The 13,762-nt window shown below is 38.7% G+C and overlaps 1 protein-coding gene across 3 annotated transcripts in view; it reads left to right on the top strand.

Moving 5' to 3' along the window:
- The window catches only part of LOC127969869 (serologically defined colon cancer antigen 8 homolog), a 47,192-nt gene that overhangs the window by 7,004 nt on the left and 26,426 nt on the right, over positions 1–13,762 (top strand). For all 3 annotated transcript variants that reach the window (XM_052571995.1, XM_052571996.1, XM_052571997.1), the window contains exons 11-13: positions 762–896; positions 1,331–1,447; positions 1,694–1,836. In XM_052571995.1, coding sequence (XP_052427955.1) covers positions 762–896; positions 1,331–1,447; positions 1,694–1,836 — 395 coding nt within the window. The remainder of the gene's footprint in view (positions 1–761; positions 897–1,330; positions 1,448–1,693; positions 1,837–13,762) is intronic.

The following is a 13,762-nucleotide window of genomic DNA, read 5'->3' as shown; positions in this document are numbered from 1 at the left end:
TTGCATGCAGGCTCATATATTTTATTGAACTGTATACATTAGGGCTGTCCTTGTTCAAAAGGATTGGAATGTTTCGACAAAGGTAGTATATGCTGCCCTCTAGTGTCCTTTTAATTATAACACACACACACACAAACAAGCCAAATCAGACTATGCACTGTTTGTTAATTAAAATCTTAAAATAAAAAATAACTTAACTTAATAAAATTTTAACTAAATATCAAAACTGAAGAAAAGCTTCAAGTTTTAACCAAACTAAAAAGAAGAAAACCTGAAGTGTTCAAAAAATGGTTTATTTCATGTCTAGTTTTTGTTTCTTCATTTACCTTTTATATGGTTTTATCCAAAGTGACATACAAATAATGATTACAACAAGCCAGATTTCTTTTTTTTCTAATTTAAAACATTGCATTACAAATTGCAACAGTTTAATTCAAAATCAGATCTCAGAATGTCTTAAGTCTTGCTTTAATTATTTAATTTACTAATTTGATTAGTCACCTAGAAATAGTGCAGAATCTGAAATATTTCTTATTTGTGCTACTATGCAACTCGTTTTTTTTCACATTCTTAACACTTTCAGCTTCTTTTCGGTATATTCATGTAATTTCTTGGGCCTTGTTTTAAAGAGTATAAATAGTCCTATACAGTGATCCCAAAGAAGTATTTGAATACTCAAGTCACACTTAAAAGATATTAAAATGAGATGATATTAATTCATATTACTAATACATCTAATATAGTGTTTTCTCCACTGTAAGGTGTCCAGTCTCTCTCAGAGAGTGGCTGAATTGGAGGGTCTGCTGGAGAGGGGAGAGAGAGACCGGAACTCACTCAATGGCCAGCTGGAGGAAGCTTATAAGAAGCTCACAGCACAGGAAACGGAAAGCAGCAAGGTACAACCCAATGAAAGCCTTCCCCACAACAGACAAATTTGCCCTTTTCCTAATGCTCTTCTGACAATATGATGAACCCGCTATTTATCTGTAGATGAATTTCAAATCATTTTGTGTCGGTCTCATATTTGACCCCCCAGGTTTTCTTAAATCAATAGAGCCAATCAAATAAACCTCAACTTTAGTTGGGTGCCAAATTTGATCTTTCTTTATATTGTAGGTTCATTGGTGCAGTCCTCTTTGTATGGAGAATGTTTCATCACTAGATGGCAGTAGAACTATATTATTAGCAAAGCTGATGCCGCAACAGCTCTAGTAGAAGTTTATGGAGCAGATAGAACGTTTCTATTATGTGAATTAACAGTTTTCAGCGGACAGAAGTATTGAAACTTACTTTGGACTTTGCTTTAAGCTCTCATGTATGCTTGTGTCAGGTGTGTGCGGAGCTGCGTTTTCTGTTGAGCCAGGCCCAGCTGAAGAAAGAGGAGTCAGAGAGAGGGGTGAGAGACATCAGCTCCAAACTGGGACGTCAGCTAGAACTGGCAGAGCAGGTAAGAGAAACCTAATAGACCATACGGAGAGAATATGATTGAATTTGTATTTATTTTTATCAATAACTACAGCATGTCAACCAGTTTTGCTATTTACAGTGTTACTGTTACAAATTGGCGTTTGGTTTGTTTGTGCCAAAAAATAAAAAGGCCATTTTGAAATGTTTCAGCGAACAGTGAGGAAATGTTTTAATGCAAAAATGAAATCTCGCTTGGTCTCTTTCTCTCCCCTCTCACGGGGTTCAGGAAGTACAGAAGTTGGGTGTGGAGCTGAACGGTTGCCGGCAGCGTTTGGAGGAGGCCCAGAGGGCAGAGGGCCGAGCTCGGGCGGAGGCAGCCGGCCTGGCTGAGGGGCTAAGCCGCGCCCAACGCCAACTGCACCTCACCAGGTAACCCCCTTAATCCTATTACATACCACAACACTGCGCCCGTCCACTGGCCCCAGTGCAGTGCCAGCACACCGGCAGGAGGGCACCCGCACTTTATTAAATCGCCACTAGCCACCGGCTGCCACCGCCACAGTCCACCACGCACCAGGAGAACAGGGCCGGAGAGAGGGGCACATGCTGTCTCTCTCCATAACGTCACTTAGTTTAGCGGCGAGTAAAGTTGAAAGCAGTTAATACTTCTGACAGGCTCTCGTCTTTCGAATTTTATTATTAATCTCATTCACATTATTTGTGCAAATCAGTACGGAGTGAGTAGTGCATATTTGGTTTCTCATACATTTATACATTTTCCACATATGTGCACATTTCACCCGTATTCGTAGCCATTATAATGAGCTGGTGTTAAACATAAATATATTTTGGTTGTTAAATTAAATTCACACCATTTAATTAAATCAAAAGCAGACCTACATAGAGCTATCACTGTTTATTTTATTTTATCGGAAGAAATTACAGCAAAGATGTTGTCTTATGAATCAGTGGCACCTTTTGTGTTGAAGGCTTGTCTGTATGTATGCGTTCAAGCTTTGGATTTTGAATTTCCTACGTGTCTTGCAAAAATCTCCCCAAACTCTGATGGAAATCGGATCAGAATAGGTGATAAGCGAATAAACAGTGTTTTTCAGCAACATTTGTTCAACTGATCCCGTCTTATTAGAAAGCAAATAGATTATAGCTCCAGATTAGGAAGAATAGATCAGATTTAACACCTCCCACCCTTATTATTATATATGAGAGAGAATGTTTTTGGCACAGTAAGACACTTACATGGCCGTTAAGTGCAATTTAACAGTTTACAATTCATTACTATAAATTAGACGTACTGCCAGCAAAGCCCAAAGGAACATTCTGTATCTTTTCATTTGTACTGCTAAAAATATAGTGGCCCCAAAAAGTATGCCGACACTGAAGTCACAAAATTTGTGAATGTCATTGCATATGTTCCAAAATATTAAACCAGGTGTAATCTGCAAATGATGCCAGATGCTTCTCTCAGAACTAAGTTTGTTAGACATTTTTTTGCCGTTACTTTTTAATCAACTGGTGTTTAAAACTATTTTTGGTGGATTTCTGAAGTCTGTTCCTCTCAAATTCACACAGCTGTCCAATTAGAGTAACCACAGTTGTAGTTCATCACATTAACTATGAGTCGTGACAATATGACAGCTTCATAAGAAACAAGTGTTTTTCTGTTTTCATTTTGAACAGTATATCTAAAAAACTCTTGTGCTCTCTAATTGTCATATAGTTTCAAATATAATATACAGTACAGGAATTTAAATTATCACTTAAGTGTCCAAATACTTTGTGGGGCCACTGCATTCAATAAAATTATGCGGTCATTTACTTGTTTGTAGTATTTGAAGTCATTTAAACCATGTGAGGAATTTATGTAATATTTTAAAAGTATGCACTGCAACATTATTTTTTCCGTATTTTCATATCTCATTTTGTCTGTGGTGTTTGCGTGCTGACGTGATATAATTGACATCCTCCACTCGTGAAGTCTCTTCCTTGTGCCGTTTTTGTGCTGGTGATTGCTGTGGTGCTGTCAGGTTGCGGTTGGTATGTCACACTGTCCTGAGGAATGGTCTGTAGTAACCAGGTTAAATTACTTTAACTGGCACCTATTTTACAATAATTAAAACTATGCTGAAAATAACCATACATTTCATCTGGAGACCAGATAGTGCTCGACCCAAATAATTTTAATATTGATATATACACACCACTATTCAAAAGATTGATGGCAGTAATTATTATTATTATTTTTTTTAAAGAAATTAATACTTTTGTTCTGCAAGGATGCATTAAATTAATCAAAAGTGACACTAAAGACATTTATGTTACAAATAAATGCTGCTCTTTTGAACTTTCTGTTGATCAAAGAACCCTGAAGAAAATGCATCACAGTTTCCACAAAAATATTAAGCTGTATATGAAATAATGGGAAATGTAACTTGAGCAGCAAATCAGCATTTTAGAATGATTTCTGAAGGATCATGTGAAACTGAAGACTGAACTAATGGCTGCTTTGCTATCACAGGAATAAATGACATTTTAGTATTGTAATATGTCATTGAAATGTTATCAATGTTTCATTTTATTTTTAATCAAATTAATGTGAGACATCTTTCAATCTTACCAACCTTCAACTTTTATTAAAACTGTATTGTATATTCTCATCCACTTAAACTGACAATGCTGACACATCCACAATACTGAATAAAGTGTAAAGAAAAAAAAGGGGGTCTCATGTAACCCCTGAAATGTGCTGTATATGCACCTCTGATTTGGAATCCCTGCTCTAGATTTCCTGTTTGGGCTTTATGGCATTTCTGTGCCCACTGAATGATTGCCCACAATGAAGCCATCCATTTCTATGTCTCGGTGGATGTGTCCTACCCCAGCGGTAAGCGTAGGCAGTGCTGAAGCCTCAGTGGGTTTGAATGGCACTGGGGTCTCCATTCCTCTGGAGGAAGTGGAGATTTTACAGCATCTGCCACAGCGCTGCACAGCTGCAGAGGAGGGACAGCATCTGTTCGCAAGGGAATTCAGTACTTAAGTTTTAAGACTCGGTCATGTATTGTTTATAAATTACCATAAAGATGCATGCTGTTGCAGAAATATTAGTGAATAATTTGAGTCATTTGTTTACATTTGGAAAAGTACCACTGTGCATGAAAATGATCCAGATGGTTTTTGTGGAGTATAGATTGTTTGCAACAGCAGGTCTAGACAAACTCTTGTATTTGACGTTATTATGCAGCAGAAGAATGTAGCCCTGCACTGTTAGTTTAGTACACCTGCTTTTTTAATGTACATTTACTATCCTGTAGACTTTGCATTAGTTGGTCTACACCTCTGTTTGAGTTACTGATGTGATGCAGTTTTTTATGTGTATGTCTGGATCTATTAATTCATTCAGAAAAGATAAAAAACAAGCAGCAGTTCATTCAGGCATATACTGTACACCTCAACTGCCACTAAAGTTTTTAATTATATATTTATATTAAATGTAAATATATATAAAAATAATAAAGTAGTTGCAGTTTGCATTATAAATATAAAATTAATAACATTAATATATTTGTTTAATATTGAATTAATTGCATTATTTTGGAATATTAATGCAGTGTTTAAAAAACTTTCACCAAATTTTGTTCACTAAATAAGTCAGTTGAGTATAACCTTAAATAGATCTCTTTGTGTGTTATCAACAAGCAGAACATTGTGGCTTTCATTTGACAAGAAATTCACAAAATGGGAAATTACATAGGACTTCTGTAGACCCAATACCACATATGACCTTTATGACATTCTCAAGAAAACTTGAATACATTTCAAGAAAGCAGTATGCAATGTGTATAAATAGATTTTAACACATTTAAAGTTGAACTCAAATGCATGTATACAACTTGAATTTATGAAAATATGAAACCCATTTCTAAGTACTTAGCATATGCATTGTGAATTAAAAAAAAATCATTTTGGACTTATTGAATGTATTCTGGAGGCTGTCAGAGATGAGCAGATGAGTTTCCATTTTCTTTGTAATGGCCATGTGATGTATCTGTTTATACAGTTTATTTCTGGTGTTGATCGGAATCTAATTGTCTTTTGACCAGGGTTTCCGCGGGGTCTTAAAAAGTCTAAAAAAGTCTAAAATTTCCAAATCACAATTTAAGGCCTTAAAAAGTCTTAAATTTGCTGGAGTATTGTGTTCTAGGTCTTAAATCATTTTAAACAGGTCTTAATTTTCCTACGTCCATGTAAATCTCATTGAAACGCTCCCGCAGCGCTTTGGAATGTTTTTTTATTTATTTAATCCGTGGTGTTGTAGTTCCTTATTTCGCTAGTCCAAATATAATTGGCTGTATTACGACTACAAAATAGACCAATATGCAACCACCAATCAGCTTTGAGCTTTCATGTTATTGGCGCGAGTCTCTTGGATACCACAGACAGATGTAAAACGGATTTTTTATTCAGCTATGGGGAAGTGTAAGTTTAGCGATACTTGGCTTGAGAAACCTGAATTTAGTGCTTGGTTAAAGTCAGTTGCAAACAATGTATTTGAAGCCTACTGCATCTTATGCAAGAAAGCAATTAAATTGGGAACGTTGGGTGTACGGGCGCTGGAGTCTCATGCAAAAAGTTATAAACATCTAACTGCTGTGAAGGGTCTCCAGCTAACGACAGCCATCAGCCAGTTCTTGCAAGTATCTGACGGCTCCAGCAATACTTCTACACTGCCTAGGCGAGGCCCACACAGTAGCTCCGCAACTCCCGCAATCGACCTCCATGTCGCTTTTGGTCAGAGCCAACACTAAAAGCGGAGGTGCTCTGGGTTCTCCACACGGTGACTAGACACCAGTCCTACAGTGCGAATGAGGAAATCGGGGAATTGTTTCAAACGATGTTTCCGGACTCTGAGATCGCTAAATCCTTCAGGTGCGGGAAAGATAAAACGTCATACATTACGCGGTTTGGAATAGCGGATTTTATAAAAAGAGAACTAATTTCCAAAATCACGGGACCGTTCGTGCTGATGTTCGACGAAAGTCTGAATCGCACCACCAAAACGAAACAGCTGGACCTGCACCTACGTTTTTGGGAGGGCGGGCAGGTGCAGTCAAGATACCTGGGATCCCAGTTCATGGGGCATGCAACAGCTGTCTTCAGTACTATGTTCAGTTTGAATAAATTAATTTAGTTTGCAAGTAATTTTGAGAGAGCGTTTCCTTTGTACGTTTTTTTATGTCGTGATATAGGTCTTAAATTTCATTCATAATGGTCTTAAAAAGGTCTTAAAAAGTCTTAAATTTGACTTTGTGAAACCTGCAGAAACCCTGTTTGACAATTTTTTTTTCTGTTAAATTATTGAAGAAAATTCGGTGAGTATATTACAGATGTTCACTTTCAAGCAGTCGGTAATTCAGTTTTTTGATCAGGGCATTATAGAAACGTAAGAAATTTTGCAGTGATTAAATGAGGCTGAATTAGCATTAAAAAGCTTGGGCAGGATGCTGGCCTTTAAATGCTCTCTGCTTCTTCTAGATGTGGCAACAAAATGGCCTGCTGAAGATCAGAGTGGTTAAGCCACTGACAGGCCCTGCTTTTGGCAGCAGAGAGTCTTTTAGCCGCTGTATGCATGGTGTGGACGTGGGCTGCCGGGGCAGGTTCTTTGGGCCAGCCGTAGTGCACAGATGCAGCAGACATCTGTGCATTCTGTCTCTCTTTCTTGAGGCTAATCCGTCTCTTTCCCATCTCTCTGTTGTCTTTTCTCTACTTACACGTTAATAAACGGATGCATACCGACCTGCGGGGGCCCCTGTGAATGAGCGGCCCAGGGGGTGGTCATGTGGGGACCCTCTCTGTGTCACGTCCCCTTTGCTGGGTGCTCATTCAAGTCAGGCCTTCTGAAGCCAGACTTTGACTCTTTCCGTTCTAGTCTCACAGCTTGGATGATCACAGCTCCCACCAAACGGATGGGCAAAGCAGTTGTCTTTTTTGGTGTTTTTTTTTCTCTCTCTCTATCTCTCTCTCGCTCTGGCCCCCAGGCCCCCCGTGCACATGCTGGGGTGGGCCGGCGGCTCCAGTATTGGATCATCAGCCAGCTGTGCGCTGGGCAGCAGAGGATCTATCATAATCCTGCCGCTCTGTTCTCTGCCTTCTGACGGCTTTGAGCCCAGGCTTTATTCGGTTTGTTTGTTTGCTTTTGTGCGCTCGTGCCTTTTTGTCATCCCTCCCCCACTCCTTCCTTCTCTTGCACCCACCCTCCCACCTCTCCCAACATTCGGCAGACCCCATAGAGTGTGAAAACAAAGAGAGAAAAATGTGCGACAAATAAAAAATAAAAAAAAAGTTTTGCTGTGCCACTTTACCAGCCGCAACAGCTTTTCCCCTTTGCCTTTCTGTGTTTGCTGGAGTTCACTGTGGTTTGGAACGGGACACAGGGGCTCGCTTTGTTCCAAATTCCCTCTCTTCTTCAGCAACATGAAATTTTGCAAGCAAGCGGTGATGCTGGCAGCGAGGCTTGAAGTTTTGATCCAACAAGAAGCATGTTGCAGTTTGTAAAGAAGAACCTTCAGGCATAAGTATGGATATGAAAGTAGGAAATATTCACAACTTCTCTGTCGAGAGCTTAGCGGAGAACCTGGCCCTCTGAGCACAGTAAACCTCCATACTCTGCGCTTCATCCACCATATTGGCTACCGACTGGTAAATAGTGCTGTTGTTGGGATAGAGAATTACAGGAAAAATGCCTGCTAGAAGTTTTTGGGGATATTAAATGATCAGCCTCATCTCAATTTGGGTTATTTTTGTATTTGAAGTGGAATTATTGCAGAAAAAGTCTCTCATTCACGAGAGGCTTGATGGTGCTTGATTGTCCACATCAGTGTTGGGCACAACGCGTTACTGTAATTTGATTACTTTTTTAGTAACGGAGTAATCTAACGTGTCATAATTTTCTAAATAGTAATTAGAATATAGTTAGGTCTCTAAGAGGTCTCTCTAAGTTACTGCCGCGTTACTTTGCTGACAGAATGCAGTGTTTTATAATCTAGAGATTATTAAAAGGATGTAGCTCACACACTGTCGAGTCAAGTGGCAGTGGATTAGAGACCTGCTCCCGCAAGCCCCGATGCAACAGAGCGCGGCGCGGGACAAGATGGGCGAGCGCTGATGCAGGCAAACACTCGTGTGTATGCGGGAGAATAAAATGATTCACAGGACTCCCACAAAATAGAAATATCGAAAAAACATAAAATATCTAAAACAAATAAATTGTTATTCATCTATTGCACAAAAGCAACATGAACTAATATAATATATAAACGATTAACAGGTGCAAGCATATGCAGAGGTTTTTTTTTTATATATACATGTGTTTGAACTGTTGAGCAATGCAGTGCTGAAATTTGCGTGCTCATGAATTCTCTCATTATAACAAATGAATTGTAGACATTATGGAAGATTCATAATGCATATATTTATTGTGAGATTGTGATGAACTGAGATGTCTTTAAGAGATTTTAAATGCAACGCTCATTCTTCCATGCCAAACAATGCACGCAGCACCCGCTTGCTTTAGTTAAAAATAACAGTGTTCTGTGAATGTTGATGGTTTAATAAAAAAAACATTTATCAGGAGCATGTGTGCTGGGATATAATAAAAATGTAATGGAGAAAAAACGTAATGTATCTAATTACTTTTTAAATAAATAATCAGAACAGTAACGCGATTGCTTTTAAAAGGAGTTATCAGTAATCAATTACATTTTCAGAGTAACTTGCCCAACACTGGTCCACATAAGTAAGGCTTCATTGTGAGCTGTGAGAGAATCTGGCTTAAATTGACATCTGTGCTGTTGCTGAACACATTAAACATGTTAGCGCAGATGAAGACTGGACTTTTTTTATTTATGGCTGAGTATCTTTCTATAGTTTGACCTTATAGGATTTTGTAATTAGGTGATGCTTTTTTCTGTCTATTAATTAATTCAAAAACTTTAAAATGCAATTAATAAAAAAACAAATGATTATTGTTTTGGATGAATATTGTATTGATAAGACTTGAATATATCGGTCCTATTATAAGTATATTTTAATGTAATTAAAATAAATTTTGTTAAAAGTTACAAATGTGAAGGTGATATCATAACGAGGAAAAAAAAAACTTATTAAAAAATTTAATTCCTGACCCAAAAAGTGTCAGATAATTTGACCTTCTTAGGGCAAGTTTACTTCAGGATATAAATATAATTTATCATGATGTAATAATAATTTAGTATAATAAATAATGTATATATATATATTAAACTTTTTAAAATAATGATTAAGATTTGTATACACTCTTAAGATTTGTAATCTTGGGATGTTAATTCAATAACATAACTTGTGTTTTACTTGATGGCATAACAGGTTACATTTTTATTAAATGTATTAATATTTATTTATTATTAAATCATTAAATTGAAACTATTCTTTAAAATGGAATAAAGTTTTTTTTTTTTAAACCACATGCAACCAACATGGATACAGTGAGAACATTACTAAGAACATGAAACATATGATTTAAAGTAGATTTTGTGAACTTTGGGTAATTTTGTATGTCATCGTCATGTCATTGACTTGTCCTCTCCCTAAGTTCTTGTAAGTTCTTGTGACTGGCCGACAAGAACTGCGAGACCAACTGCAGCGTTGGCATTAAAAAGTTGTTCATCCCACCCCAGAATTCCATTAAACTTTACACGCTTCTCTGCTTTCCCTCAGCCGCACGAGAACGCGTGGAGGATGACAATCCCCTGAAAGGTAGAGAATCGGAAAATGAATAAAAGAGCGAGCAGATGCAGACCCACGCCAGAGGGAGGCTGCCGCGGTGAGCAAAGTCTGCCGTGCCACCAAACTGCTGCAAACCAAGTCTGCGGGAAGCGCATGTACCATCCGTCAGCAAATAAAAGAGTGTAGCCCTCCGCCCCTTGTCAGAAGTAGTAGCGAACGAAACGGGGGTCGCCGCCAGCCACGAGTAGCCGTGTTAGCGCTTTGGGGTGAGTGCGGGCATGGGCACTGGCAGGTAGTGGGGCGGTGTGCACGGTGCTGGGCGGCAGCCATTTTGTTGGGGGAGCAGATGGCGATGGGGCATGAAGGGGAGGGGCTGCTTAGCAGAACTAATCAGACAGTAACGGATGGGGCAGCTGGGACCGCTGCCGGCCAGGCGGGAGAGTGCCGGCGAGCCGCCCAGTGAGTGTCATGATGTTGACAGTGGTGTGCCCGTTGGCCTGGGATGAGACCTTGCCACGTCTTCACGCCTCGCCGGCAGGGCTGCTGGCCTCCAGTTCCTCCTCCACTTCACACTGCAGAGGGCAAGAAGAGGGCTTTTGTCTTATGTTGTTCTCAACATCAACATCTTAGAGACGACATTGCAGACTTTGTGAACCAGGGTCACGTGGTATAGCGATGTAACAAGCTGAACTGGGCCAGAAGAAGTTAGTTCATTCGATATCAAGTGATACCAAGTTGAAATCTTTGTCCTGTATTCTCAAAACCCTGTTTTCTTACAGACTTACTTTCTATTTTTATAAACATTATTATTTTATAAACAAATTAATGAATCTGTCAGTGATTGTCATATTATATTTTACTGCCCCAGCCATTAAGCTAAATTGTAAAGATTCACTCTAGAATAGAGGTATCAAGTATTGTAGAACCTGTTATTGAACAGTATGTAGAATATTAATATCAAACTCTGTGTGTTTGTTTAATGTTTGCATCGATCAGCAGTGACCCCCCCCCTCTTGTCCATGCATTATGTTTCTCCACTGGCCTATAAGACCAGATGCAATGCCAGAGGCAATGCCTCTCAACCAAGCAAGCCCTCAACTCATTGCCAGCAGTTTGCTCCATTATTTAACAGTGTAACCAAGTTCAAGGCAATTACATATGTGTCATTTATTTACAGGCCCCTAAGAGGACAATGTAGTGTACACAAGAGAACACAAACCCTCGTTCTGAATACTGCCGCTACAGCTAGCAGCGTTTGCCAAAAGAATGCATATGTTTGAAACATTGCATGCAATTTGCACAGAGGGGAAAATATCTCCAAACATGGCACATACTTTTCTTTTAATGATGAGAACTGACAGTTAAAATGATTATTATACTGACATTTCTTAATTGATGAAATCTTCATATTATATGGAAATGTTGGGCAGCTATGGCATGTCTTTACTATATCTACTTGATGATTAATATTTCATGTGATTAAAATTCTATTTAATTCCAGAATTTAAGTATCAATTATCATTACTGTATTAATACCTAATATACAGATAAAAAGAATGCATTTTATCTCGGGAACATTAACTTTTTTATCATAACAGTCCAGTTTCTTATGAATATGAATTGTGTACCATTAATCCGATTTGAGTTATTCAATTTATTTACTCCAGTGTGGAAAAGTGTCCAGTGTTTTAATCTTATTTATTTTTAAGTAACTCTTTTGTTCAGCGGGTCATTGCTGTTTGATCAAAGGTGATAGTAAAGACATTTATAATGTTATACAAGATTTCTATTTCAAACAAATGCTGTCATTTACTTTCTATTTTTAAGAATCCTGCAAAAAGACATTACACCATTCCAATAAAATTATTAAGCAACTTAGCTATTTTCACAATTAATAATAAGAAGAGCAATAAATCAGCATATTAGAATGGTTTCTGAAGGATCATGTGATACTGAAGCCTTGAGTAATTGCTGCTGAAAATTCAGCTTTGCCATCACAGGGATAAATTACAATTTAAGATATATTAAAATTAACTATATTAGGAGTTATATTATATAAGAGACTTATAATCAACCTGTTATCAGAGCAATTATTTATCCCAGTGAAGCTTCAGTTTCAACCCTTCATCATGTTCAAGATCTCAAGATAAGATCTCATTGTTGAACTTTAAACTCCCAGTCCTACTAAAAGAACTGCTCCAGTGCCGTGACCCAGCTCTGTGTCATGATGGTACAGGACAGAATGTTGCCAGTCCCCAGGCAAAGTGGGAGCAAATCTGTCGGGTGCAACTGTTCTCACTTGGGCCAACTCTGCCCAGAGAAAGTGCCCTACTTACTGTTTCTGGAAGCTGGGTTGTTCTCCTTCTCCTCCTCCTCCTCCTTTTTCGAAGTCTCCATGACACTTTTTTTCTTGGTCACTACTAGTGCAATTTCAATAATAGACTTCCATCTATTATTATTCCAATAGGTTCCATATTAGCAGTAGCTGGGGCAAGAGTTCTGATTTCTGATTAATGGTGCCCACATGTTTCTAGAGGTGTATTTTAGTGTGCTTTTCTCACTGGCTCAGCTGTATATGAATTTCTTCTCAGTTTTGGAGTAGGTTTAATCAAGTGTCTTTGCTCTGTTTAGCCAGAATGCATTAATTGTTTTTGCGTAGCCATTTGTTAGGTCCCCCCAAAAAAAGCTGCTCCCCTCTTTTCTCTCTCCTCATCTATTCCACTCTCCAAATGGCATAAGGAGTCCATCACAAAGAGGGCATCCTCCCACAAAAACCTGCCATGAAACAGGAGCGGAAGAGATGGACACAACCCTAAGACCCGGCAGCCCGACACCCTGTTGGGTTAAAAGCACTGTTTGTTATGCTCCGCGCCGGCCATGTGCTTTTTGTGGCGGGTTTAATTTCTAAGTATGGGCATGTTGGGCTTTTGGAGAGCATATTTGGTATCTGATGGAGGGATGATGAAGGCAGCATGGTTTAGTTGGGCCTCCTGTGTGAGGTGACACGAGTGGGGGGTCTGGCACAAGCCCCTCCAGGTCAACCCGAGCTGTGGAAATGCGTCACGCGCTTAGAGCGCGAGCCTCAACAGCACTGTCACAGCCTGTTTCACCCAGGGATAGCGCTCTGTCTTCCTCTCTTCCTCCTTCTCATCTTTGCGTTTCATTTCTGTCCAGTTTCTGCATTTTGTCCCAGAATGCACATCAAAGAACCCTCTTAAATATTTTTACACTGAGGTTTAGTTCATACTAGGAATAGTTCTCTCAAAAATGAAATGTCTCATCATCTACTCATCGTTGTCATCAATTGTTAATGTTCTTCACTGTTCTTCACTTTCACTGATCTTTCTTGGGTAGCTTTGGTCACCATTCACTTTCATTGTATGAAAAAGAATAGCTTGGACATTCTGCTAAACTTCTCTGTTTGAGTTCCATGTGAGAAAGAATTAGATGAGAAAGTCAGACAGGTTTGAAATGACATGAGGGTGAATTTATGATGACAATATTTTTATATTTTTGAATGAGCTATGTTTGGTCATATATATAATATTATTTTCACAAAAGCTATGTAACAATTTTT

The sequence above is a fragment of the Carassius gibelio genome, chromosome B13 (assembly GCF_023724105.1).
Source record: "Carassius gibelio isolate Cgi1373 ecotype wild population from Czech Republic chromosome B13, carGib1.2-hapl.c, whole genome shotgun sequence".
Classification (NCBI taxonomy): Eukaryota; Metazoa; Chordata; class Actinopteri; order Cypriniformes; family Cyprinidae; genus Carassius; species Carassius gibelio.
Note: the sequence above shows the minus strand (reverse complement) of the source record. Positions and strands in the feature narration are given on the sequence as shown.